General features: G+C 35.8%; 8 protein-coding genes across 11 annotated transcripts; 6 read left to right on the top strand and 2 right to left on the bottom strand.

The window, feature by feature from the left end:
* Nucleotides 1-1,389: 1,389 nt before the first annotated feature.
* Nucleotides 1,390-4,465, top strand: LOC106353847. 3 transcript variants are annotated; one of them, XM_013793657.3, is made up of 5 exons: nucleotides 1,390-1,874; nucleotides 2,323-2,405; nucleotides 2,491-2,613; nucleotides 2,706-4,154; nucleotides 4,238-4,465. In XM_013793657.3, the coding sequence occupies exons 1-4, from the start codon at nucleotides 1,622-1,624 to the stop codon at nucleotides 4,113-4,115; spliced, it is 1,869 nt and encodes a 622-aa protein (XP_013649111.1). In that variant the 5' UTR covers nucleotides 1,390-1,621; the 3' UTR covers nucleotides 4,116-4,154; nucleotides 4,238-4,465. The 3 variants fall into 3 exon arrangements, with proteins under 3 accessions (XP_013649111.1, XP_013649109.1, XP_022544770.1); XM_022689049.2 differs by adding an exon at nucleotides 2,155-2,209 and having other exon boundaries at nucleotides 1,636-1,874; nucleotides 2,706-4,465; XM_013793655.3 differs by having other exon boundaries at nucleotides 2,706-4,465.
* Nucleotides 4,466-4,798: 333 nt separating this feature from the next.
* LOC106353846 lies at nucleotides 4,799-5,937 on the top strand. Its single transcript, XM_013793654.3, has 3 exons — nucleotides 4,799-5,413; nucleotides 5,495-5,576; nucleotides 5,676-5,937. The coding sequence occupies exons 1-3, from the start codon at nucleotides 5,300-5,302 to the stop codon at nucleotides 5,852-5,854; spliced, it is 375 nt and encodes a 124-aa protein (XP_013649108.1). The 5' UTR covers nucleotides 4,799-5,299; the 3' UTR covers nucleotides 5,855-5,937.
* On the bottom strand, nucleotides 5,840-6,658 carry LOC106353845 (30S ribosomal protein 3-1, chloroplastic). The gene is made up of 2 exons (XM_013793653.3): nucleotides 6,349-6,658; nucleotides 5,840-6,273 (listed from the first exon to the last, which is right to left on the bottom strand). Exons 1-2 carry the CDS (start codon nucleotides 6,550-6,552, stop codon nucleotides 5,995-5,997), a joined length of 483 nt encoding a protein of 160 aa, XP_013649107.1. The 5' UTR covers nucleotides 6,553-6,658; the 3' UTR covers nucleotides 5,840-5,994.
* Nucleotides 6,659-9,498: 2,840 nt separating this feature from the next.
* LOC106353843 (probable carboxylesterase 6) lies at nucleotides 9,499-10,770 on the top strand. The gene has a single exon (XM_013793652.3). The coding sequence runs from the start codon at nucleotides 9,630-9,632 to the stop codon at nucleotides 10,617-10,619; it is 990 nt and encodes a 329-aa protein (XP_013649106.1). The 5' UTR covers nucleotides 9,499-9,629; the 3' UTR covers nucleotides 10,620-10,770.
* A 1,470-nt stretch (nucleotides 10,771-12,240) lies between these two features.
* Nucleotides 12,241-13,914, top strand: LOC106357098 (protein PLANT CADMIUM RESISTANCE 12). The gene is made up of 4 exons (XM_013796783.3): nucleotides 12,241-13,010; nucleotides 13,100-13,171; nucleotides 13,258-13,467; nucleotides 13,556-13,914. The coding sequence occupies exons 1-4, from the start codon at nucleotides 12,884-12,886 to the stop codon at nucleotides 13,630-13,632; spliced, it is 486 nt and encodes a 161-aa protein (XP_013652237.2). The 5' UTR covers nucleotides 12,241-12,883; the 3' UTR covers nucleotides 13,633-13,914.
* Nucleotides 13,915-14,118: 204 nt separating this feature from the next.
* Nucleotides 14,119-15,397, bottom strand: LOC106353842 (ATP-dependent Clp protease adapter protein CLPS1, chloroplastic). The gene is made up of 3 exons (XM_013793651.3): nucleotides 15,158-15,397; nucleotides 14,634-14,790; nucleotides 14,119-14,555 (listed from the first exon to the last, which is right to left on the bottom strand). The coding sequence occupies exons 1-3, from the start codon at nucleotides 15,219-15,221 to the stop codon at nucleotides 14,294-14,296; spliced, it is 483 nt and encodes a 160-aa protein (XP_013649105.1). The 5' UTR covers nucleotides 15,222-15,397; the 3' UTR covers nucleotides 14,119-14,293.
* A 240-nt stretch (nucleotides 15,398-15,637) lies between these two features.
* Nucleotides 15,638-16,986, top strand: BNAA07G24500D. The gene is made up of 2 exons (XM_013793650.3): nucleotides 15,638-16,161; nucleotides 16,747-16,986. The coding sequence occupies exons 1-2, from the start codon at nucleotides 15,962-15,964 to the stop codon at nucleotides 16,775-16,777; spliced, it is 231 nt and encodes a 76-aa protein (XP_013649104.1). The 5' UTR covers nucleotides 15,638-15,961; the 3' UTR covers nucleotides 16,778-16,986.
* Nucleotides 16,987-19,035: 2,049 nt separating this feature from the next.
* Nucleotides 19,036-23,232, top strand: LOC106353840 (proline-rich receptor-like protein kinase PERK9). 2 transcript variants are annotated; one of them, XM_048735901.1, is made up of 10 exons: nucleotides 19,036-19,669; nucleotides 19,969-21,145; nucleotides 21,209-21,616; nucleotides 21,710-21,793; nucleotides 21,860-21,930; nucleotides 22,001-22,077; nucleotides 22,145-22,292; nucleotides 22,365-22,526; nucleotides 22,608-22,954; nucleotides 23,041-23,232. In XM_048735901.1, the coding sequence occupies exons 2-9, from the start codon at nucleotides 20,290-20,292 to the stop codon at nucleotides 22,800-22,802; spliced, it is 2,001 nt and encodes a 666-aa protein (XP_048591858.1). In that variant the 5' UTR covers nucleotides 19,036-19,669; nucleotides 19,969-20,289; the 3' UTR covers nucleotides 22,803-22,954; nucleotides 23,041-23,232. The 2 variants fall into 2 exon arrangements, with proteins under 2 accessions (XP_048591858.1, XP_013649103.1); XM_013793649.3 differs by lacking the exon at nucleotides 19,036-19,669 and adding an exon at nucleotides 19,701-19,888.
* The last annotated feature ends 114 nt before the right edge of the window (nucleotides 23,233-23,346 follow it).

Raw genomic sequence — 23,346 nt, 5'->3', positions numbered from 1 at the left:
GAGCATCAGCTACCAAATGATTGAAAGACTAAATAAGTTGGTTGATTTTTTTTTTTTTGAATAAACCGTAGTTTTCTATCATGCAAGAAACACCTATAAAACATATTATTTTGCTCTTTCATTGTATATAGAATGAAAATAACAATTTACCATTGTTTGGTGTAAATATAATTAATCATTATTTTTTAGAAGTATTAGCCGATATATAAAATTAAAATTTTGGTCGTAATAACTTTTTTAATTATTATAAAATAAATATCTTAAAGTAATTTCAGAACATTGATAAAAGTGTTCTTATGTTATATTTTGTATTTAAAGTTTTGAACTCTTTTATTTTTTTGCCAACAAAAAATAAACTATTTCTAAAAAGACAACGATTCAGCAAATCAAATCGGTCGGATAAAATCAACATAAACCATAGCTAAACATAAAATTTAAGAACCGCGTGCAAGATTTTCTCTCATTTTTGTTGTTTTTGGAATATGTTCAATATTAAAGTTAGAGAAAAACTTCTTACATTGTCGAAATTCATCCACGAGAAATGAAGATCGATCATGTTGTAGGTATAAACACTTTTTTTACTAGTTAAAAATAGTTTGTTGCAATACCATTTCTGTAAATTATATGACTTTCATGCATTTCATCGTCCAAATCAAGACTTTACATTATATATGTAAATGCAATAGACTTCTTGAGATGTTTATAGTCCTCACAATGTCATCAGTTGAGCCGCCTGTAACGTAAAACCATCTTTAAGCTATAAAAATATCATGTTCTCTCCAGACATATTTCCTATTTGTTGGTTCGATTGAGTTTCATAACCATTTTGATATCTTGAATTCTCTATAAAGATATGAATGGTGACAAAAAAATGATGATGAATAATACATTCTCTAACGTTTCTAAATTTTTTTTATCATTTATAAAAAATAGTTTTTTTTTTCTATTCTTTATTTTTTTTTATTACAGAAGAATATAGAACAATATTGTTTCTTACTAAATGCGATAAATAATAAACATTCTAGTCATTCAGTTTTATTTCTATATATTTTTTCTTATTTGTTCATATGTTCTTATGATTGTTACCAATTAGCTAGACCCTAAAAATTGAATATCACATTTTTATTTTAAAAGTCTTATTATTTTTATTCTTCCAATCTAAATAAAAAAAAAAGTTCTAAATCAAAATAAATGCAAACAGAAATATTGAAAATATCTTTTAAAAATAACTTAGAAAGACGTGTACACAGCTGTCAACTAGAAAGAGTGAGTCTCCTTCCTCCTTATTTTTAAATACAAGAATCCGAAAATCACGCGCTTCATCGCACACAACATGTCTTTTGTCCTTTACCGTTATAAAAAAATCGAAACGGGAGGGGCCTCCTCCTTATCGTGACAGATGAAAGAGAAAGCCCGTAAGTAAACCCCTCTCAAGGGCCCACTCGTAATTTCACTCTAACCTCAGAGGGTACTAACGTAATTAACAATCACCACTCAACGTGGAGCCAATCACTACCCTTAAACTTATCCCCAAATCGAAAACCCTAGCTTTTTTTTCCATAACCAATTCAAATTCCGCCCTTCCTTCTTCTTCTTCATCTCGTCTGTGTGGGGAGATATAATGGCGTGGTCGTCTGAAACGCCGTCGTATTGCGGGTGGAACGAGCTGAATGTGAAGAACGCGAAAGGGAAGACGGAGGTTCATTATTACCTAGAGAGGAGAGACGGATGTGCGGATCTGGCTGTTGTTGGGAGGCTGAGGAGAGCTTCTAAAGGCATGTCCTTTAGATACGCGTTGAAAATGAATCGCTCTGTTTTGAAGAAGCTTAGCTCTTTGGAAGACGTCAAGGGTTGGCTCGATTCCATTGTTTCCGGTGATTTTTCTCTATCCATTTCGTGTGACGTTTTGGGTTTCTCCTGAAACGAGATAAAGTTCGGATCTTGAAGCTCAAAAGAGTTTTTTTTTTTTTTAATTTCATGTTCTGTCGGATATGTGATAGAAGTCTTGTCTTGTCGTGGATATAATGGCTCTTATAATTGTCTGCTAGGAGTTTTTATTCAAAGTCTTGTATATGTACTTTTTTGTTTTGTGTTTGGAAATGTTGTTTTTTTGTCTGTTAGAGATCTTACCTTCTCTCGTTGCGTCTTTTGCAGCTAAATCTATTAATACTTAAATTTGGTGCAGACAGATCAGCTCTCTCACCTTTTGGTACTGAGCTTGTCTGCACGAATTGTTGGTTTTTTTTCTAGTTTTGTATCAGAGAGCATTTTGTTGAAATATTGCTGATCTTTTGTTTGTGTTTTTTTCTTTTAATTTCTTAGGTGAGATACCTCATGTAGCAGATGTACGAGCTACTACTGTGACTGAACAAGCTGCTGGAGATTTCAATATTGACACTTTTATGGTACTGGTTTTTTTTTTCTCATTCTTTTAGTATAGAGTTGTGAGAAAATGGAATATTTATTGGTTTCTCTTTTGTTTCTTTTCAGAATGGTAAGCCTCAGGTGCTTATTCACTCGACCATAAACTTCTCCTGGATGGGTTCTTCCTGGACTTGCAGGAAACGGCGTAAGCATTATCCATCTTTCTCCCGGAATGGTGTCAGAGTCTCGGTTAGTCCATTTTTAATGTTTTTTTACTGAAGTTCAGTTGGTGTCATTTACTGTTTAAAAAACTGATCCTTTTTTCCACAAACTCATTACAGGTGAATGATTTTGTGTATGTTTTAGCGGAGCAACACAAGAGACTCATTGCATATTTGGAAGACCTTTACGAGGACTCCAAAGGCAACAAGATGGTCGTGGTACGGTGGTTTCACAAAGCTGATGAAGTCGGTATTGATTTGACCGACGATGCTAACGACAGGGAGATTTTCTTTTCTCATTGTCTCCAAGACATCAAAATCGAGTGCATAGATGGATTGGCTTCTGTCCTCAGCCCTCAGCATTACGAGGAGCTTCTCAAGGTGCCAATGCATGTGCAGCGCGTACCTTTCTTCTGCCAGAAGTTATACGGAGATGATGGCATAGAGCCTTATGACATTACACAGTTACAAGGTTACTGGAGACAAGAAGTGCTTAGATACTTGAATGTTTCCATTCTAAAGACAGGTGAAGGTGCCCAGCCACTTGACATTGACACTGACCCAGTATCAGGAGCTTCTCTGGTTGACTTGGAGGCTTCTGATACTTCTATGTGTAAAGGTGCAGAAGATGATTCGTCCCATCTCATTAAAAAGGGTTCAGTTGTTGAAGTTCTTTCCCAAGATAGTGGCATCAGAGGTTGTTGGTTGGTTGCATTGGTAGTGAAGAAACACAAGGATAAGGTTAAGGTCCAGTACCAAGACATTATGGATGCAGATGATGAATCAAAGAAGCTAGAGGAGTGGATTTTGGCGTCTCAGGTTGCTGCTAGTGATCATCTGGGTCTTAGAATCCCAGGACGGAAAGTAGTGCGTCCAAATCTGAGGCCTAGCAATGAAAGCGATGTGTGTGCCGTCGATGTTGGTGTGCCTGTGGACGTGTGGTGGTGTGATGGATGGTGGGAAGGCATCGTGGTGGAGAAAGTTTCGGAAGAGAGAGTTGAAGTTTACCTTCCAGGCGAGAAGAAAATATCTTCCTTCCATCGTAGTGGTCTCAGACAATCTTTGGAATGGTTGGCAGATGAGTGGGTTCAGATGAAACCAAGATCTGATCTCGTGAGTTCTGTTCTAGCCTCGATGAAGAAGAATGAGGTTGAGGTGAAACCTGAGGAGAAGCTATGTGAAGTTGGTGTCGGTGATTGCATTATGTCACTAAAGGATGAAGCTAAACTAACCGTATCTCTTCCAGTAGCTACAACCAATAAGCCAGTTCCAGATCTTCTAAAACACGTCTTGGTTTCTGACTTGAAGTGGACAGCGTCGAACAAGCGGAAAAGAACCAGTTCCATGGGAGATTCTCTGTTTAGCTCTTCGGTTGTTGGCCCAAGGAAGCGCAATCGTGTAGTCAGTTTCTGGCCGCATGATCCTAGCTTGACTGATGGTTACTCATGTGAGAACGGCAAGTTCATGGGAGATTCTGTATTTGGCTCTTCGGTTGGGCAGCATTTGGCTGGCCTGTTGATGTCAAGATGATGATCAGGTTGGGGATTGGAGAGTGTCTAGTCTTGTGAGGTACATATTACCTAATGTGCATCTGCTTGATGAAAATTTTGGGTTTTAGATTTTTGTGACACATTGCTGTTGGGGAATTATAGGGTTAAGCTCATCATGGCATCGAAATTCGTCTTGTGTACGTATGTGTAACAGTAGACATAGAGCGCTTCAATACAGGCAGCAAGTTTTGGATGCAGTAGAGAGTAGGTAATAATAGCACATTACCTCACTAGGGTTTTAGACACTAAACAGTGTATTTTTAGAATTGATCTTTCTTTTCATGTAACATATGTATCATCAAATAAAACATCTTTTTTTTTTAACCTTCAGTTCAGTGTCCATATAATATACATACTCTCGTCTTAGCTGTGAATGGTTTTAGAGCTGATTTGAGGCGGCTCATGTGGTAATGACACGTTTATTTGAATTTTGAAGCATTTGTTTTGATTTCTTCGAAGTTGCAAGACACATGATTGGTACGTAAATTACTTCTGTCATTGTCCATGTCCCCATAAGTGTCTTGTCTCGTACATCATCCAAACGGGACCAATACTCTTTGGTTACAAGTTGTAACGACTAATGCTTTGTGGAAACTGGGACCATTATGAGAACGGTTCATTGATTCAGTTTTGAGATTTTTTACAGTCTGTGCAAGACTGTAAGAGTGCTTATAATACTAAACCCCTTGTTATGATAAAAGGTTAAGAGTTTTTATTTTAAACTCCTTTTTAACTTTGTACCTAATATCTCTTTTTGTGCTTTATCTGTGATTGGATATACCGAAGTGGGGTAATGAAAGAAAAATAAAGAACTACTTGAATGTTCTTGGTGGGGTTGCATTTTTGTGAGTGAAGCATCTTTTTCAAACTATGCAGAGGAAAAGTAAAGGAAGAGCCAAAACGTCTTGACTTTCTCACTCTAAAATATGTTACAATTAAGTCAAGGATCCAAAGCATAGTTTGTATATGTCTGTCTTATGTGTTAACATGTCTCTTGTCTCTTTAAACTTGATTTTCTCCACAGAGTGAAGCAAAAGAAAAGATGGGCTTCTTCTGTCATCCACTTAAGAAGATTTGCTAGCTCATCCTTTTCCTGATAGCGACAACTTGTAGGATTCTTGATTCCTGTTCTATTTATATTTCCTGGTACAAGGAGACACTGTTATGGCTTCTCTGTCTGAAATCGTTGAGCAAGAGCTTGGAGCATCACCAAGAAGCAAGCTTTCAATAACAAGTGAAAGCAGTCTAGCTTCTGTTGCATCCTTATCCATGCCTCTTGTTCGTAGCTACTCTTTTGAACACTTCTCTCTTTGACTGTGGTTTCTGTTTTGTGGTAATGATTTTGTCTGTTGTTAACAGATTCAGGAGATTGTTTTATCAGCAGACATCAGATGTAGTGACTGCCAAGAGAAGATCGCCGACATAATGTCAAGGATGATCGGTGAGAACTAGTTTTACTTCTCCAGATAAGACCACCGACATTAGTTCTTTATCTCACAACAGATTGTTTCTTGTTTTCTCTGTTTCTTTCGGTAAGCAGAAACATATTCAATATTGGTGAGTGTGTTGGAGAAGAAAGTGACGCTGACATGTACATACTCCGGTGACCAGAGAGTCTCCAAGTCATATGGTGAAGCTCTTCTCTGCAAAATCTCAATCTTCAAGCGTAGGATGTTTCATTCTTCCAGGAAAACAACAACTCAATGTCGCTTAGCTTAGTTTTTTTTTTTGCTTTTATTATCTTCTTTGCAATAAAAACATTTTCAATATTTTAAAGTCTAATGTGATGGATATTGTTTAGATATCATTGTAACAAATAACTCTCAATAGCAAAATATCATAGACAAAGGAAAAGAAGATTATTGGGAAGTTAAGTTGCCGCCACTTTGTTGCCAGAGGTTGATGATGTCAGTGGCTTGGTTAAGGAGAATGATCATCTTCTTCTGAGAGATCCATGGCTTAGCTTCAAGAGTAGACTTGAGCTCTTCCCAAGCATCTTTTCTTGGCCAGAAGAAGTAAGGACTTAGTGGGATTGTACCATGTCCAGGGACATGCTGGTCCAATCCTAATCCTATGTTCTTTTCCATCCACACAAACTTGAGAACCACTCTTGCTTTCTCCTCTTGTTGGTTCACTACCTAAAACACAAGAACAACTCAGATATATTTGAAACAGAACACATAAAAGAAGAGTGTGTTGTTGTTGTTGTTTACCTGTTTCGGTTGTGGAGTGTCGGTGACTGGTTCAGAAGTGAGTGTCTCTGGAGCTGCAAGAGCCACAATCTTCCGGTTTAGAGAGATGGGTTTTGTGGTTTGGTTATGGAACAATGGAGAAGCTTTGATGGAGAGTTTTGGATGTTGAGAGATGAAAGAAGAGCAGAGGGAAGCAGATGAGTGGAGTGCCATTGATGACATCATTTTTTTTCTTGTTTCTTGAGAGATCAATAGAGATTTTATTGGAATGGATAAGGAAGAAGATATGGTTGCACTGGAACTCCAAAGTAGTTGACTATTGATATGACACTATATGGGCTTTGTTGACTTGGCTCACTATTTTGTTTTAGAGTTAACAAAACTCTATTAAAAGCCCATGAAGATGAAAATGTTTGGACCGATTTTTGGTTGAAAGACAAAATCTTCTCTTTGTCGGAATATATTTCAATGCGTCCACTTTTGCTACGAGCCGTGCACTCTTTTTCGAGAGTATAGACAGCTTCAACACGTGTTATTTTCTAAAGATTTTTGATATTTTTATATCTTTTTTATTATTTAAAATCAACATTCACATTATAATTAAATATTTTACTTTTATATCTTATACGAAACTTTATCATTTAAATTTTTCTATAAATAGAGATTATATTTATTTAACTTGCATATAGAAAAAATAATTATTAGTCTGAATTTTATTAAACAAAACCATTGTAATGTGTATAAGTTGAATGTGTGTTAAATGATGAGGTAAAAAAAAATATAATGTGGAATGTTAAAAAATGAAGAGTTTGATTGTATTGCACTAATAGAATAAATATTTACTCTAAAATTAAATTTACTCTAGTTTCAGCTACACATTTATCAATCAGGTGAAAAATGTTTTACACCATTTCAGCTATTTACTGTATAAAAAGAGAATAATATACTTTAATTTTTAATCTCAAAGTTTTACAAGAGAATTTATTATGGTTTTCTTTTTCCCTCTCTTCATACCACATGTTTTATTTCCAGCTTAGTTCCACTTATTTATTTACTCCATTTTCTTCTAACTTTTATCAGTCACAACCAAAATGGAAGATGTTGAATTTTAAAATTATTGTACATAGTCTTACAATGAATGTGGGCTCATTTATTGTTGCACAGAGATTTAAGACACTTACATGAATAAGTATAAACGATGTTATTTATTTGGTTATTGTGACGTGATTTGTACTCTTTCATAATTGACACTCATAGTCATATTGTGTGTTGAGTATTGATTGGATTAGTTAATATTCTCTGCGTGTGTGTCCATGTTGTGTAGGTTCCTTATTATTCGCTTCTCAAAGGAATCTCTTAAAAAAGCAAAAGAGGCCAACATGTGATTTTTTTTTTCTTTCTAAAATACATAAACACTGACAACAAACCTAACTTCAATTCAAACCAAGTTAGATTGAAGATTCATTTCTCAAATATATGCAGTTTTTTCTTTGTTAAAGGATTTCAAATATATGAAGTTTAAGGACTATAAAATCTCAATATTCTTATAAAAAAACACAATGTACATTTTTTTAACACCAACCACAATGTACATTGTAATTTAAATATCCATATTTTTTACTTATGGATGAACATTTTGAAGTTTGGTAATTGTAAGGCCAGGTACGAAATAGATTGTCATTTCGGTGAAATTTGTATTTGCAAAATTTTATTTTGAAGTATTTGATTCCTACCAATGTAGACTGATAACTGAGTTTCATAATCAACCATTATGGTATGTAACAAATTATTGCTTGAAACTTTGGTGTAATAAATTGTATTTGTGTAGTGTGGGTGTATATGGAGCACACCAGAAGTAAAGCATATATTATAAAGGTGCCAAGAAATCAAAATTCCCAAACATGGAAATGGGGTTTGTCCCACTTTTGTCAACACTATCAACTTCTTATAATATACTACATTATATATCCCACTTAAGCTCTCCGCGTACTTGCCCGTTCTTTTATTGGCTAACACAAACTTCACCAATCAACTTTCACGACCCATACTTAAATCAACTTTTCGTAATAGTTTTAACAAACAACATTGTTAACTTGTTTTTATACCATATTTTGCTTATAGTTACATCAAGAAGAAATCTCTCGTTTAGTCATTTTTTTTGGGGGACAAATCTCTCGTTTAATCTCTATGCCACTAATTTCAGCATAGAGATTTGACACCCAATATATACAAAAAAATGCTAGCTGAGCGACTGAAACTATCATAATTATATACACACCATGTTGAAATGTTTTCTCACGTACTTAATAAATTAATTTTTAAATGAAAAGATTGGTGCATGAACAATGAAGAACAAGAGTGGACAATGTATCTTTTTCTAAGTGCATTTTGACAAAACCATTCAACCAATCCCATACTTCTTCTGACTCTATGCCGTTGAAAGATGGAAGACTATTCCCCACCACCACAGTATTTGATGTCCACGTACCACCTTTTCATATTTCCAATTATTGTTATATAGAAACTACAACACATTTGTTAAACGGAATTAAAAAACATATCACTATAGTCCATCGACTAGCCTACAAAGAAATAGTCACGTTGAAGTTGAACATTGCCCTCCCACACCCATTGGATAAGAACAACCCTTTTAAGTCTATTCACACGTTTCTATTATATCAGCAGTGACGATTCTGAATTTAGTTTAAAATGAAAAAAGCAGAGATAATTCATTTTTATATAGGTACGACTAATTCTCATAGAAGATCAATTCCTCCAATTAGCAAGTTATTGTATTTTTGGTTGTTTAACGGTCAGATTATCATATTCAGAAAAACCACGTGGTATATCTGCTCCTAGACATTAATTTCAGTATCTAAAAGAGATAGGTAATCAAAATTTTGAGGCTATTATAAATACGGATTGGATCTAAGAAATTGTAAATTTATTAATTAACATAATCAATAGATAAACCCAAAATGGGTATTCCCTTCAATTCATTTTGTTCTTAAGATTTTTTTTTGGTTTCTTCAAGTTGATTCGCATAATACATTCATTCATAACAATAACAAGTTTGGTTTCAATTATTGTTATTATCTTAATGGAACAAGTAAAGTGGAAATATTTCCAACCTCACCCGTCTCCATCACCCTCCATTATATATATCCTCCTCCTATGTAAGAAACCTCCCAAACACATCAATCTCCAATTTTTTTAATAAAAGATCCATATCTCTCTTACAACCATCTATTAAAATCTCCTTTGTGTCACAAATCAGCAGAAAACACCTAAAATCAGAGAAAATGGGAGCAACCACATTGACCCATGTGATGACCATTAACCCTTATAACACAAACATTCATGGACCGGTCGTAGACGAAGTGGAAGGCCTGATTAAAGTTTACAAAGACGGCCACGTGGAACGATCCGAACTCGTGCCGTGTGTGGGTCCCTCACTACCCCTGGAGCTCGGTGTAGCTTGCTCCGATGTTTACATAGACAAGTTGACCAACGTATGGGCACGTCTCTATGTCCCGATGGATACCAACTCTAAGCTTCCTTTGCTAGTCTACTTCCACGGTGGAGGTTTCTGCGTCGGCTCGGCTTCTTGGTCGTGTTACCACGAGTTCTTGGCCAGATTGTCCGCTAGCTCACGTTGCATGGTCATGTCTGTAAATTACCGTTTAGCCCCTGAGAACCCTCTCCCGGCAGCATACGAAGATGGCGTCAATGTCATTCATTGGCTCAAGAAAAGAAGAAACAATGGCTTGTGGGGCACGCTATGTGACTTGAGCAGAATATTCTTGGTCGGAGACAGCGCCGGAGGCAACATCGCTCACCATGTCGCCGCAAGATTAGCAACAGATGCGGATGATCTACAGCCCTTGAGGATAGAAGGAACCATCCTGATGCAGCCTTTCTTCGGCGGGGAGGCGCGTACAGAGAGTGAGAGGCGCGTGGAAAATAATACAAAGAGCTCGATACTTACGCTGGCGGCATCCGACACGTGGTGGAGATTGGCTTTGCCACGTGGCGAAAACAGGGAGCATCCGTATTGTAAACCGGTGAAGAAGATGGTGGCGAGGACGCTGGTGTGCGTGGCGGAGATGGATGTGCTGATGGATAGAGAGATGGAGATGTGCGATGGTAACGAGGAAATGATCAAGCGCGTGGTGTATGCAGGCGTTGGTCACGCGTTTCACATTCTGGGTAAGTCTCAGCTTGCTCAGACCACAACTGATGAGATGTTGTGCCACATCGACTCTTTCATCCACCAGTATGATCCCCTTTAAATTAGTTGTGTTTGTATAACCCTTTTGCTTTCTTTTCAATGCTGGCTTTTATATGTTTGTAACTTAAATACTATAATGTTCAAAGCAGGTGTCTGTGTTAGGATTAATATGAGTTTCGGTTTCCATTATTAAGAAAATTAGTTTAACTAGAGTTTCAAACGTGCCCAGCGTGCGTGTTGTGGATTAATGAATTTGGACAATTAAACAATTTTTTATTGCGAGTTAAGGAAGGCGGGAATATTAATTGACGTCATGCCAAATTTTAAAACAAAAGTTATAAAAGCATCTTTAAGTTCTCACTGTAATATCTCACAAATTAAGAATAATTAAGTGAGCATATTTAAAATATTTCACTTCAAATATTTTTGATAGTTTTCAGTACTGAGATATACTTTTCCCGTTCCAGAAATAATTTTTTTTTAAATATTCACACTTATTAAAAATTTATTCATACATGAATTTTCGTTGACAAAAAAAACTGCATAAACTATTTTTACTATATAATTTCTGATAACTATCAAATACTAATATATTTAATCAATTTAATTATTCTCGATTAATATTTTTAGAAGTATAACAAATGTCTTATATTTATAAAATATATTAATTTTTAGAATATGAAAAATACTAAAAATCTTACTTGCAGGAACTGAGAAAATATATTAAGTAAAATATTTTAAGTTGTCTTTCTTTGTCTTGAGACATTATGTCTTTCCCAAAATACTAATAACTAAAAGTCTAAAATAATGTCTTTAGAAATTTTGCAGACAATTGTATAGTGGGGGACAGACTTGGACAAAACCCTAGTTCATGGTTAGTTTTGATTGGCAACCTCATTTTTTTCTTCTTTTCTCCCTTTTGCTGCTATTTTTGTTCATACAAATCACAATTATCATTACCAATGACTTTTGGAAAACCGGCATAATCAATTTCTAAGAGCATCTCCAACCCATTGCTATATTCACTTCTATAATAGCATTTAGATGTGAAATTGCTCCAACCCATCTCTATTTCTTACTCTATAATAGAGATCTCTATTTTTTCCTCTATTTATAGAGGAAGAAATAGCATTCCTCTATTTTTTACTCTATATTTTAGAAATTGCTATTTTAGGGGAATACATTGGAGCATATCTCACCTCTATTATAGAGTTCCCTTATTTTATAGGTGAAAATAGCAAAATACATTGGAGATGGTCTAAGACACAAACGTTGACCATTTCAATGTGTGTTGCCAGTTTCTTCTATAAAAAATCATTCAGAAGTTGAAAATAGGCTGGGAATTAAATTTTTGTAACTTACACAGAAGATATATTTATACCTTTAATTAGCAAATGTGGAAATTATTCAGCAAATTTACCTTTTTAAGCACTATTAACTATGATATTAAAAACTACGAAAACATTATGTAAGCGACATTATATTTGTTTTATTAACTTGAGCCATTCTATAAAAACAATTTTTAATGGTACTTTTGCTTTATGATAAAAATATTTTGTAAAATTTACTTTTTCAATATTCTGCATAATTCAATTTTATCTGAGACTTGGAACTCAAACTTTCTATTGTAGAATTATTAATCCTATAGTTTTTATAGTCAATTTCTTTGATAAACCAGTAGCGAATTATTTAATTTTTCTTGTTTTATGGCACAACTGAAAAAATTTAAAAAGGAAATTTCTCATAAAAATTAGAAAACGCTTTACAAATAGACGAGGTTTAATTTATGTATCATACAAATCTTAATATTTTGCGTCTTTCTTGTCAACCAATAAATACTTCACGAATTGTATAGTGCAGATAATAATTTGGATAAATTTATCCAACCTCTTTTGTATGATAACTGCTTTCATATTAGACTACAGTATTCCTATATTGAGATAAAACCGTTATTTGAAAGCTTTTTTAAAAATAAGATAAAATCGTTATTTTTATTGATTAGATTAAAAACGTTATTATCGTTTTATAAATGTTCCACCAACAAAACTTGACGTTTATCTTCTTTGTTGTTGAAGCGTTTTGGTACCTATGTCCAGCTCCGATTGCAAAAGACATATATATTTACATAATTCCCCCCGTTCGTTTTCTAATTTTTCTCACCGGAAAAAAAAAATTAGTCTTTCAAGTTCTCTAAAAAACTTGTAAAACCTATCCATCTGACGAACAAACGTTAGGGAAAATCAAAGAAAGTGACAAATTATTATTTGTTGGTACAATTGATTTGAGAATTATTATATATTATTAATCACTGAAATTTATTACAAAATGTACGGGGATGGGCCGGTGTTCAAGGCAGAAGGAGCGTCGTTCCGGGATCAACCGTACGGTAGAGAACTTCCTCAGGGACTATGGACCACCGGTCTCTGTGATTGTCACCTAGATGGTCACATTTGTACGTTCCCTTCTTAATCATATTCTCTTCTGTTTAAAAAAAAAACTAATCTTTAATCTTTCTTGTCTCAAAAATGGATTCTTGAAAAGGTGTTCAGACAGCTATAATGCCATGCATCTCCTTCGCTCAGAACACCGAGATCGTAAACAGAGGAACCATACGTAAGAAAGACGTATTAATCTCATTTTAACATTGATTTGTTTATACAAAAAAAAAAAAAACTAAAATTTGGGTTTTGGGGGTGCAGCTTGCATGGACGCAGGTTTGATTCATCTAGCGTTAGGGTTTGTGGGTTGCTGCTGGCTTTACGCATTTCCAAACAGGTCAAGGCTTAGGGAACATTTCGCATTGCCTGAGGAACCATGCGGTGACTTTTGGGTCCATCTCTTTTGCACTTCTTGTGCTATCTGCCAAGAATCTAGAGAGCTCAAGAACCGTGGTGCCGATCCTTCCATCAGTATGCAATCTTATTGTCTTTAGAAAAGAAAAAGATCTAACGTTTTCTACAAGAAATCACTAAATATGTTTTATTGTGACTGTTTCAGGTTGGCTTTCGAATGTAGAGAAATGGAGCCGAGAGAAAGTAACTCCTCCCATAGTTGTACCAGGCATGAACCGCTGAAGAGTTTCATGATTGTATCTTACGTTGTATGAATGTATATATAGATCTTGCTAGCTTATGTTTTTTTTTCTCAGTTTTAGCTTAGGAAAAAAAGTGAAATAAAAAAAAGATGAATGATTCTGGATTATAATGTTCACTAAGCTGATAAAAGATGATTTAGAAGTCTGAGAAGAGCTATGCTTTCCTTTGGGCCATAACAGGGCTTAGTCCCTAGGACGGGCTAACCATAGAGAGCTAACAGCTCTAAGCCGACATATATAATAGTCGTGGATGACCAAAAAGGCACGAGCAGCTTAGCTTGTCTTGTGGTGAGAATCCTATGAAGCTGTTGTAAAGTTTGTTGCCTCAATAGAGCATCTTGTCTTGTGGTGAGAATCATATCGTAGGAAACTTTTTATATCTGTTGTTTATGCTCATACTTTCGATTTAAGTCGCCTTTTGTGGGTTCACACTTCACAGAGAACTCTAATGTTTAGACTCTTCAAAGGTTCAACACAACAAAAGATCTATAAAGGCAAAAAAGTTCACTGCATACAGTAACAGTCTTGGTACCAAATTTCTGATATTTATATACAACATTAAAGGAAACATTTTCTTTACTAAATAGAGTGTCCTGGGAGGCGTGAAAATCTATACGAAATTTTAAACTAGTATTTTTTTTTCAGCAGCCTCCACCATCAGGTTCAACAGAACTGAGAAGGCCGTTACCGCGGAGCTGCATACAGTGCTGCTCTGCATCGGCCTGAGCACAGACGATCACAACTGCCAAACCGTTGATGTGAGCTTCTTGCATAATGTTAACTGCGTTGTCAACAGTCATGCCTGGTATGACCTTCATCAACACCTGAACCACATACTCCCTCTTGTTGAAGTTGTCGTTGTGAAGTATCACCCTGTACGGTGGAGCCATCTTCTTCGATTTCCTGAACAACCACAGCAATTGTAAAAATCACACAATGAGCTTTGGCAGTTTGGAGATGATCTTGTAGGCAAATGTATACCTCAAATCAAACTCGGATTCACGACCAGGAGTAGTTTTCTCTATAATTGGTTTGTCCAACACACCACCTCCTTTACCCAATGCAGCGTACGTAGACATGGTTATGAGAACTCCACGGTTATTAACGCATGGTCCTTTTGAGACAGAGTGTTTGTCCCCTGCACACATCATCAAGTAAGAGACACAAACTGATTCACTTCATATAGCTGAAACCAAACACAAACTACAAAAGCCAGAAATGTAAAAAAAAAAAAAAAAAAAGTCTGAATCTTTTTATAAAAAAATACATTTTCATAAACATCAACGTATGTTTTGTAAGATCTTCAGAACCAATCAGATTCACTTCCAACAAACACTTATAAATTTCATAAACATCATCAATAAGAACCCTTTCTTCTATATTCAATTCAAATAGCTTCAATTAAGCTAATAAAGTTTCAAACTTTCACTCAGCAGAGAAAAAAAATAATCCGATGATGATGATGATGATGATACCACACAAGGGTGATGTTGACAAGGAAGAACCTGAGATAGAATTGAAGAGAGTGGTTGGTGCGAGAGCTAATCTCCCACATATCGCAGTCTCCATGCCTGACTCTCTTCTCCGTCGAGTGGATGCTTCTCACACTTGTCGTCAAGACACAAATGTAATCAGGACCGAGCAATTATAATCACGAAAAAATTCAGTAACTGGTGGTTACGGAAGTTCAACGTTGCATCTGCACCGAAACGCTGCGTTTATGAAGTTTCTAATCTAATTACCGAGTGTTACTACTAAAAGCCTAACTCTATTTTCCGACCGTCCTGGTTTTTACCGAACTAAAAAAAAATAAAAAAGATTCTTAAATTTCTTGTGGGCTTCTACGTCCAAGTCTGGGGTTCGAATGCCAGACTATACAATTTATTGCAGATTACAGGAAATCCAAGTTTTAAGTTCCGGAGAGAGCAGTTTATTAAACAATTATGCAGACTACAGAAGAAATGCTTGCAAGGGATCTTCAATATGGTGCAAGTAAATCTGGTCAGGCGTGGATCTTCATAAGACGGCTCAAGTGATGCAGTTAGGCGTAGGTCTTCATAAGGCAGATAGTATTGTCGGTTGTCGAATCGTTTATGTAATTTTTCCTATATCATAATTGTAAAATTATAATAAATCAGCGTTAAAAAAAAAAATTCTCGTGGGCTGAAAAATGGGCCCATCTTTCGAGGTCCGTTATAAATCCATGTCCAATGATAAAAAAAGGATTCCTTAAACCTCTTTTTTTAATCGCAAAATAATTAAAAAAAAAAAACAATTGAATCGCAGAACTGAAGCAAAAGGGATCTCCAATGTCGTCGTCGTCAAGCGATCCGTCGAAAACAGGGATGGAGAGGAAGAAGAAAGGAGCTCCGATCAAGTTCTTGGTGCCTCTCATATACGCTCCTGCTCTTCCTCTCATTCGCTTGACTTTAAGGCATCAGCCTGTTCTCAGGGACCGTCTCTTCGGTCTTGTCCTCGCCGGTGCTTTCGTTCATGGCTTCTACCTCGTGTATCCTCTTTTTTTTTTATTATTGTTTCTGCATTTACTAATCTTTTTCTTTTTTGCTTTCTTGTCTGATTTTCAATTTTTATTACAGCTCCTTAGCTTTTAAAACTTGTATAGCTGCTTTTGTCTTCTTGTCGGAAGATTTGGTAGATAAAAATGTAATTTAGGGTTTGAGGCTTAATTTTGCAGTGAGGAGTGGTTTTTTTAGCTGTGGGAAGTGTTAACAGCCGGTTGAAATTGTAGATTGCAAACATGCAGGAGAGCGATAAAGTTTTTGTTATTGAAATGGCCATGTCCTGATACTTGATAGAGTTTCTAATGAGGTTTCTACATAGTGATGAGCATAGTAGCCATGGATGGATGGATGGCTATGTGGTTAGACCACATAGATTATGGGGTTTAGCATAGTTTACATAGGTTCTTGATAGTAGTGTTTGAGATTAAGGTGTTGAGAAATGGTTGGGTCTAGGACTGTTTTCATTATGTTATATCTAAGGCAAAGTAACTGCATGATGCAAATGCTAATGTTGATGGTTCTCTTTCGAATGTTTCTTTTGTTTTTGTTTGTTCCTTAATAAGAGATCGCAGAACGGACATATATGATGCAGAGAGCAAATGAAAAAAAAAACAAGAAGTGGAAGTTGCAGCCATTCTTCAAGAGCTCAGTATTTCTCAGATGTCTTTCTGATTTAATAAATAAAACTGCTTTTGTTTTTTTAATATAAATTTTGTTACAAAATTACTTTTTGCTCTTGTGAATCTGAAATTGGATTTGGTTTATGAATCCATTAGTTTTCTTGTTTCCTAGAAGAAAGGCCTATTCACACAGCTTTTACATTTTCAATTCCACACTTGAAAAGATCCCATGTGAAGTGATACATCACCATGACCAGTTTGAACACAATGTGCATCCACATCAACAACACATGCTAATGATATGAATGCGGAATATATTTCCATTTTATATACTAAAATAGAGTTAATGTAGCAACCAGTTTGAGGAAATATCTAAGTTGGAGACAGCGGAGAGGTGGCATGTGTTTATAAATAAAACCTCTTGTTCAATGATGCCAGATTAACAAAGTGCGTTTTAGTTATTGATCATGTATATATTCCCTTCAAGATCCTCACTTTGCTCTCACACCACATGTACCAGTAATCAATTGATGACACGGGACCTTCTTTTACTTTGAGGACTTTGTTCATTTGGTAATGATGGAGAAATGTCTCGTGGTTACTAACTGAGGAGAGCTTATAAAAAAGCAACAAAATTGTAGTTGCAATGTCTTGGGATCACGAGTTAGTGAATGTTCTTTTGGCGACATATTTTTTTGTTACTACAAAAGCAATTTTATTAGGAATGTACTTAACTTTGAATAGTAAAAAATACCAATATTTAATTAAATAAATATTTCAAATATTGAGATATCATAAAAGTATCTTTCAAATTTAAACATCTTATTAAATATATTTTGGATGTGTATCTAAATATTTTTAATATTCATTTGATTAGATATTCAAAGCTGAGAACTCCTTCAATGTAATTGCTTTGAATGTTTCCCCAACTCATTCTTGTGTGTTTAACATTTTTTTTTTGAAACACATTTAAAAGTATCTTTCAAATTTAAATATATTTAATAAGATGTTTAAATTTGAAAGATACTTTTAGATGATATCTCAATATTAAACACACAAGAATGAGATTTAATATTGAGATATCATCTAAAAGTATCTTTCAAATTTAAACATCATATTAAATATATTTTGGATGTGTATCTTAATATTTTTAATATTCATTTTATTAGATATTCAAAGCTGAGAACTCCTTCGATGGAATTGCTTTGAATGTTTCCCCAACTCATTCTTGTGTTTTAACATTTATGATGGATTTTCTAGACTGAAATCCATTTGTAGGTGACAACAATGCAAGTAACATTATTATTGATCTACCGTTGTTGATTAAATGACATACTAAGTTATGTTTTGAAAAGGTGATCAGACATACATATACATACACACACACACACATATCTAATTGCACTGTGTAAATTGGAAAATGTTAAAGGGTTTGTATTTCTTTATTAGAAAGAAATGTTTAAGATCTCATTCTTCAAACGTCAAAGGTTGTGATGAGTGCACATATGTCATCACCGGAGGTCCGGAGTCTTCACGTTAATCTTACAAATACGAACACTAAAATCAATTAGGACCAATACAAATAGATTGGGTCAATTGAGGTAGAAATGGTCCCAATATTTATGGCTATAAAATTGTAGAACATTTTCAGGCTGGATAGTGTAATGTAAAGCACGTGGTTATTGGCTTTTTATTAAATATATAAGATTTATAAATTGGTGTTATGTGTGGTGTGACTGATATAGCGGATTAATATCATAGTAATTACAATAAACAATAGAAACTAGGAATTGACTTGAATTTAATCAAGTGGTTAAATGTCCAATTTTGCGGTTTTTCATCAAAATTCCACTCCACCAAATCTTCCGAATTATAAACTGGCTATAAATCTAATTTTACCGGTCTATTTTATGATAATATTTAGTATATGAATATATTTAAATATGAAAAAATTTCGTTGAACGATTACAAAATTTAAAACATAATTTTTTGATAATTTGCTTTGCAAATATAGTCAGATAGCCGTCCTTTTAACTATATTGTGTTAAAACATAATCTTCCGAATTTATTGATATTATTACAAGATGATTAGTTCTTTTCTAATCCTAATGTGAACTATCTTTGATATAGTAGGTTATTTTTAAATCAGAATATTTTAAAATTGATTAATTATATAATTAAGTTAAATTTACTCTTATTTTATTTTTGAAGAAAAATAGAATAATTAATAGAAGATAAAATGATTATTCAATTTATAGAATAATTATATGTTTACGAGATGAAAACTGAATATGATTGAAACATTTTTTTACTTTAAATAAATTATGGAGTAGAGTTGAAAATGCTTTAAGAGCATAAACTTCTAGTGTTATTTTTTTTATAGATGTCATGTGCTATAATTCTTTATAGTTGTCTAGTGTTAAATATATAATTATATATTAAACTCATATATTAAAATTTTCTCCTTTTTAAATGCAACATATGATGTCAAAAGAAAAAAAACGTAATTTTATAGTATTAATTTCTCAAGCGGTCAAGTCAAACTACAACTTGATATAGAAAAGTCAACTTAAAGAATTAACACAACATATTAAATACTTGAACTTATTTCGAGTAAAACGTAATTAGCATTAGCAGACACCTCCATGTCATTGAAATAATACTCTAGAAAACATGAATATGCCAATTTGATTAACAGTTAATGGTTTACTTCACGTCAAGTTAAAAAAGAAGGTCAGAGGTCATGTGAGATTATTTCTGATTATCATCGATTAGATTGATGACGAACCGCGTTTTTATATTAAAAACAAAAAGACGCGTAGAAGCTTGAATAAAACAAAAAAAAAACATAAGAAAAAAAAAACAAGTGAAATTGGTAAGTAGCTTATTTTGATTTCTTTCGTTTGTGGACAGAAATTAATTTATTCCCTTATAAAAAACTAAAAAAATATAATCTTTGATTTCTTTGACCGTTAATTTTGATTGTTTACTTTGTTCAGAAAAAAATTATTGTTCTGAATTCTGTAAGAAGATTTGATTCATTGTAAGAAGGAGATTCAAGAAAGAGTTTAGAAGAAGAAAGACAAAGCTACTTGTGTGTTTTGTTTGATGGTCTTTAATGTCTGAAGAAGTGTAAAGCTGTCAACTTTTAATATTCTTTTTTGTTTGTTTCAGTTATGGTGTTTGAGTGAAGAAAGCTCTTACAGATAGATCTGAGGTTTAAAGGAGATCTGAAGAAGCTTTAGATGTTTGAGTAATTTAGGGTTTAAGCTGTGTGTGTTTGATCTGGAAAGATTGCCGCTTCGTCACGTTTAGTGTTGTTAGGGTTGGTGAAAGTTTGGTGCTTTCAGGAGACTGTCTTACTCAAAACTCTGCATTTTTTAGGTTTGAAAGTGATCCCAATCATCTCTCCGACCAAAGTTTGAGAATTTGAGGTTTTTTGATGGATCCAGAAGCTTGTCGGTGATAGATTTGTAGCTTGTCTGAAATTTTTAGATGGCAACAACGCCGGCTCAGCCTCCTGTTTCAACTTTCCCACCGCCTCCACCGGTTGTTTCTCCGCCGTTAGGCAGTTCTCTTCCGACTAACAATGCTACTTCACCTCCACCGTCTCAGTCTCCTCCTCCGGCCACACCACCACCGGTGACATCACCACCGCCACCAAATGATGCTCCTCCTCCTCTGCCTAAACCACCTGAGACCTCTCTCCCACCGCCACAGCCAGTGATCCCTTCACCTCCTCCTTCAACTTCACCGCCGCCACCGTCCGTGCAGCCACCACAAGCGTCTCCTCCACCACCATTGCCTTCTTCTCCTCCACCTCCTTCATCTGTTCCTCCTCCACGCCCTTCTCCTTCCCCACCAATCTCACAACGCTCTCCTCCACCGTCTTCAGGGCGTCCCTCTCAGTCTCCTCCTCCTTCACCGCCTCCAAAGCGTCCCATTCAGTCTCCTCCACCTCCTCCTCCTTCTCCATCAGGTCGTCCCGTTCAGTCTCCTCCTCCACCATCAGAGGATACTACTCCACCGCCTTCAGATACTCTACCACCACCAACATTCTCTCCTCCTCCTCCTGTTCAAGATTCTCCTTCCGAGATACTTGTACCACCAGGCTCTAACAATACACCTCAAAACAACCTTCCTCCTAGTGCTCCTGATACCTCAAATTCTACTCATAGTAGTAGCATCGGTACTGGACCTATCGTTGGCATCAGTGTCGCAGTAGCCCTCATAGTTTTCAGTCTTATTGGACTCATTGTCTGGTGCGTGAGAAGACGAGAGAAACGCCTCTCAGCTGTTAGTGGTGGCTATGTCACACCATCACCAATGAGCTCCTCCTCCTCAAGACCAGGTAACTAATTTTATTTAAGCCTAAGTGAAAACTGTTTCTTGACTTCTTTGGACAAATGCGCAGATGCAGCTTTCTTTAGGACACAGTCATCTGCACCTATAGTATCCGGAAAGCGTTCAGGGAGTTACTTCTCACAATCGCAATCCGGCGGCTTAGGCAATTCAAGACCACTGTTTTCATACCAAGAACTTGTGAAGGCAACGAATGGCTTCTCACAAGAGAATCTATTGGGTGAAGGTGGGTTTGGTTGTGTATACAAAGGGGTGCTACCAGATGGGAGAGTAGTTGCTGTGAAGCAGCTTAAGATTGGTGGCGGGCAAGGTGACAGAGAGTTCAAAGCTGAAGTCGAGACGCTTAGCAGAATCCATCACAGGCACTTGGTTTCGATCGTGGGACATTGCATCTCTGATGACCGTAGATTGCTCATTTATGATTATGTCTCTAACAACGACCTTTACTTCCACCTTCATGGTAAAAAAAGTAACAAAAACACATTTTCTGATATTACACTTACACACCAACTAGTAGTACTCATAGTGTGTTCTTTCTGCCTCCTCTGAATAGCATCTAAAGAAGTTCTTGACTGGGCAACGCGTGTTAGAATCGCTGCTGGTGCTGCTCGTGGACTAGCTTACCTCCATGAAGATTGTAAGTTGTTTTTCTTCGCTTTGATTTTTTTCTCAAGGTAGCTTCTAAACATTTGTGTATTGTCAGGTCATCCTCGGATCATCCACAGGGACATTAAGTCTTCTAACATTCTTTTAGAGGACAACTTTGATGCTCGGGTAAACACATATGTCTGCTATTCTTGATTTTTCAAGGTTTTAGTTACATAACATTCTCATTCTCTTATAGGTTTCTGACTTTGGTCTTGCAAGATTAGCTCTTGATTGTAACACTCATATCACCACAAGGGTCATGGGAACGTTTGGGTACGTGCTTACTTGCCTAGTTTGATTAAAAGGCCACTAAACTCACATACTTTGCATCTTTATTCAGCTACTTGGCACCTGAGTATGCATCAAGCGGGAAACTAACAGAGAAGTCTGATGTATACTCCTTTGGAGTTGTTCTTCTCGAGTTAATCACTGGACGTAAACCAGTGGATACATCCCAACCACTAGGAGAGGAGAGCCTTGTTGAATGGGTACGCATGCTATCTCTTAAAAACCTTTATCTTCATGTCATCATCATGACGTTTTGACCTTTTGCTATTCAGGCACGGCCTCTGATAAGCCATGCCGTAGAAACCGAGGAGTTTGATTCGTTAGAAGACCCCAAGCTTGGAGGAAACTATGTGGGTTCCGAGATGTTTAGAATGATTGAAGCTGCAGGAGCATGCGTGCGCCACTCAGCTGCCAAGAGACCTCGGATGGGACAAGTACAAAGACCATTCTCTTCTCTTTCTTTCCTTCTTCAATACAAGAGTTTCAAAACTTGAAATGCTTTTCTTTCGTTGCAGGTTGTGAGGGCTCTTGAGAGTTTATCTGCGGAAGACCTGACCAATGGGATGAGACTAGGGGAAAGCGAAGTCTTTGACTCAGCTCAACAGTCAGCAGAGATCAGATTGTTCAGGAGAATGGCGTTTGGTAGCCAAAATTATAGTACAGATTTTTTCACACATAGTAGTCACAACAGCAGAGACCAAAACGTGTAAATATCCATACACAAGGTTGTTTTTTTGATCTCTCGGTGTTAAAAGGCAACAAAACCCTTCAAGACCATCCAAGTTTTGTCTGAAAATCTCCCATCTTTTTGCACCTCAAGCCCACAAATCTCAATGCAGAACCTTCTTGAGTACCCAAAACAGTAAGAATCTCTTGTCTACTCTTGAATTGTGTTCATGTTTTGTTTCCATTTTGGTGAAATGATACTAACCAAAATACAATTTGCAGAAATAGAGGATTTTCAGAGGAGCATGTGGTAGGAAGATTAGAGCAAGAGAGGTTTTTGTTTCTTACATGAAAGTACTTTTTTGTATCTATTTCTTAATCTTACAAGTTTGCACATTCTGTGACATTACCTCCTCGTCATGTTGTCTCATTCTTATACCTATGATAAATCAACACGGATCTTTTCTTTGTCTCTTTTTTGTCGGCTCAACTTCTACATCTAGAGAGACTGATTTGCCCTTGTGGATCACCGTGATGGAGAGTAAGTAGTTGCTTTGACGTCCAAGACACCTAAACAATGCTTTTTAA

This window comes from Brassica napus, chromosome A7 (assembly GCF_020379485.1).
Source record: "Brassica napus cultivar Da-Ae chromosome A7, Da-Ae, whole genome shotgun sequence".
In the NCBI taxonomy this organism is placed as follows: domain Eukaryota; kingdom Viridiplantae; phylum Streptophyta; class Magnoliopsida; order Brassicales; family Brassicaceae; genus Brassica; species Brassica napus.
Note: the sequence above shows the minus strand (reverse complement) of the source record. Positions and strands in the feature narration are given on the sequence as shown.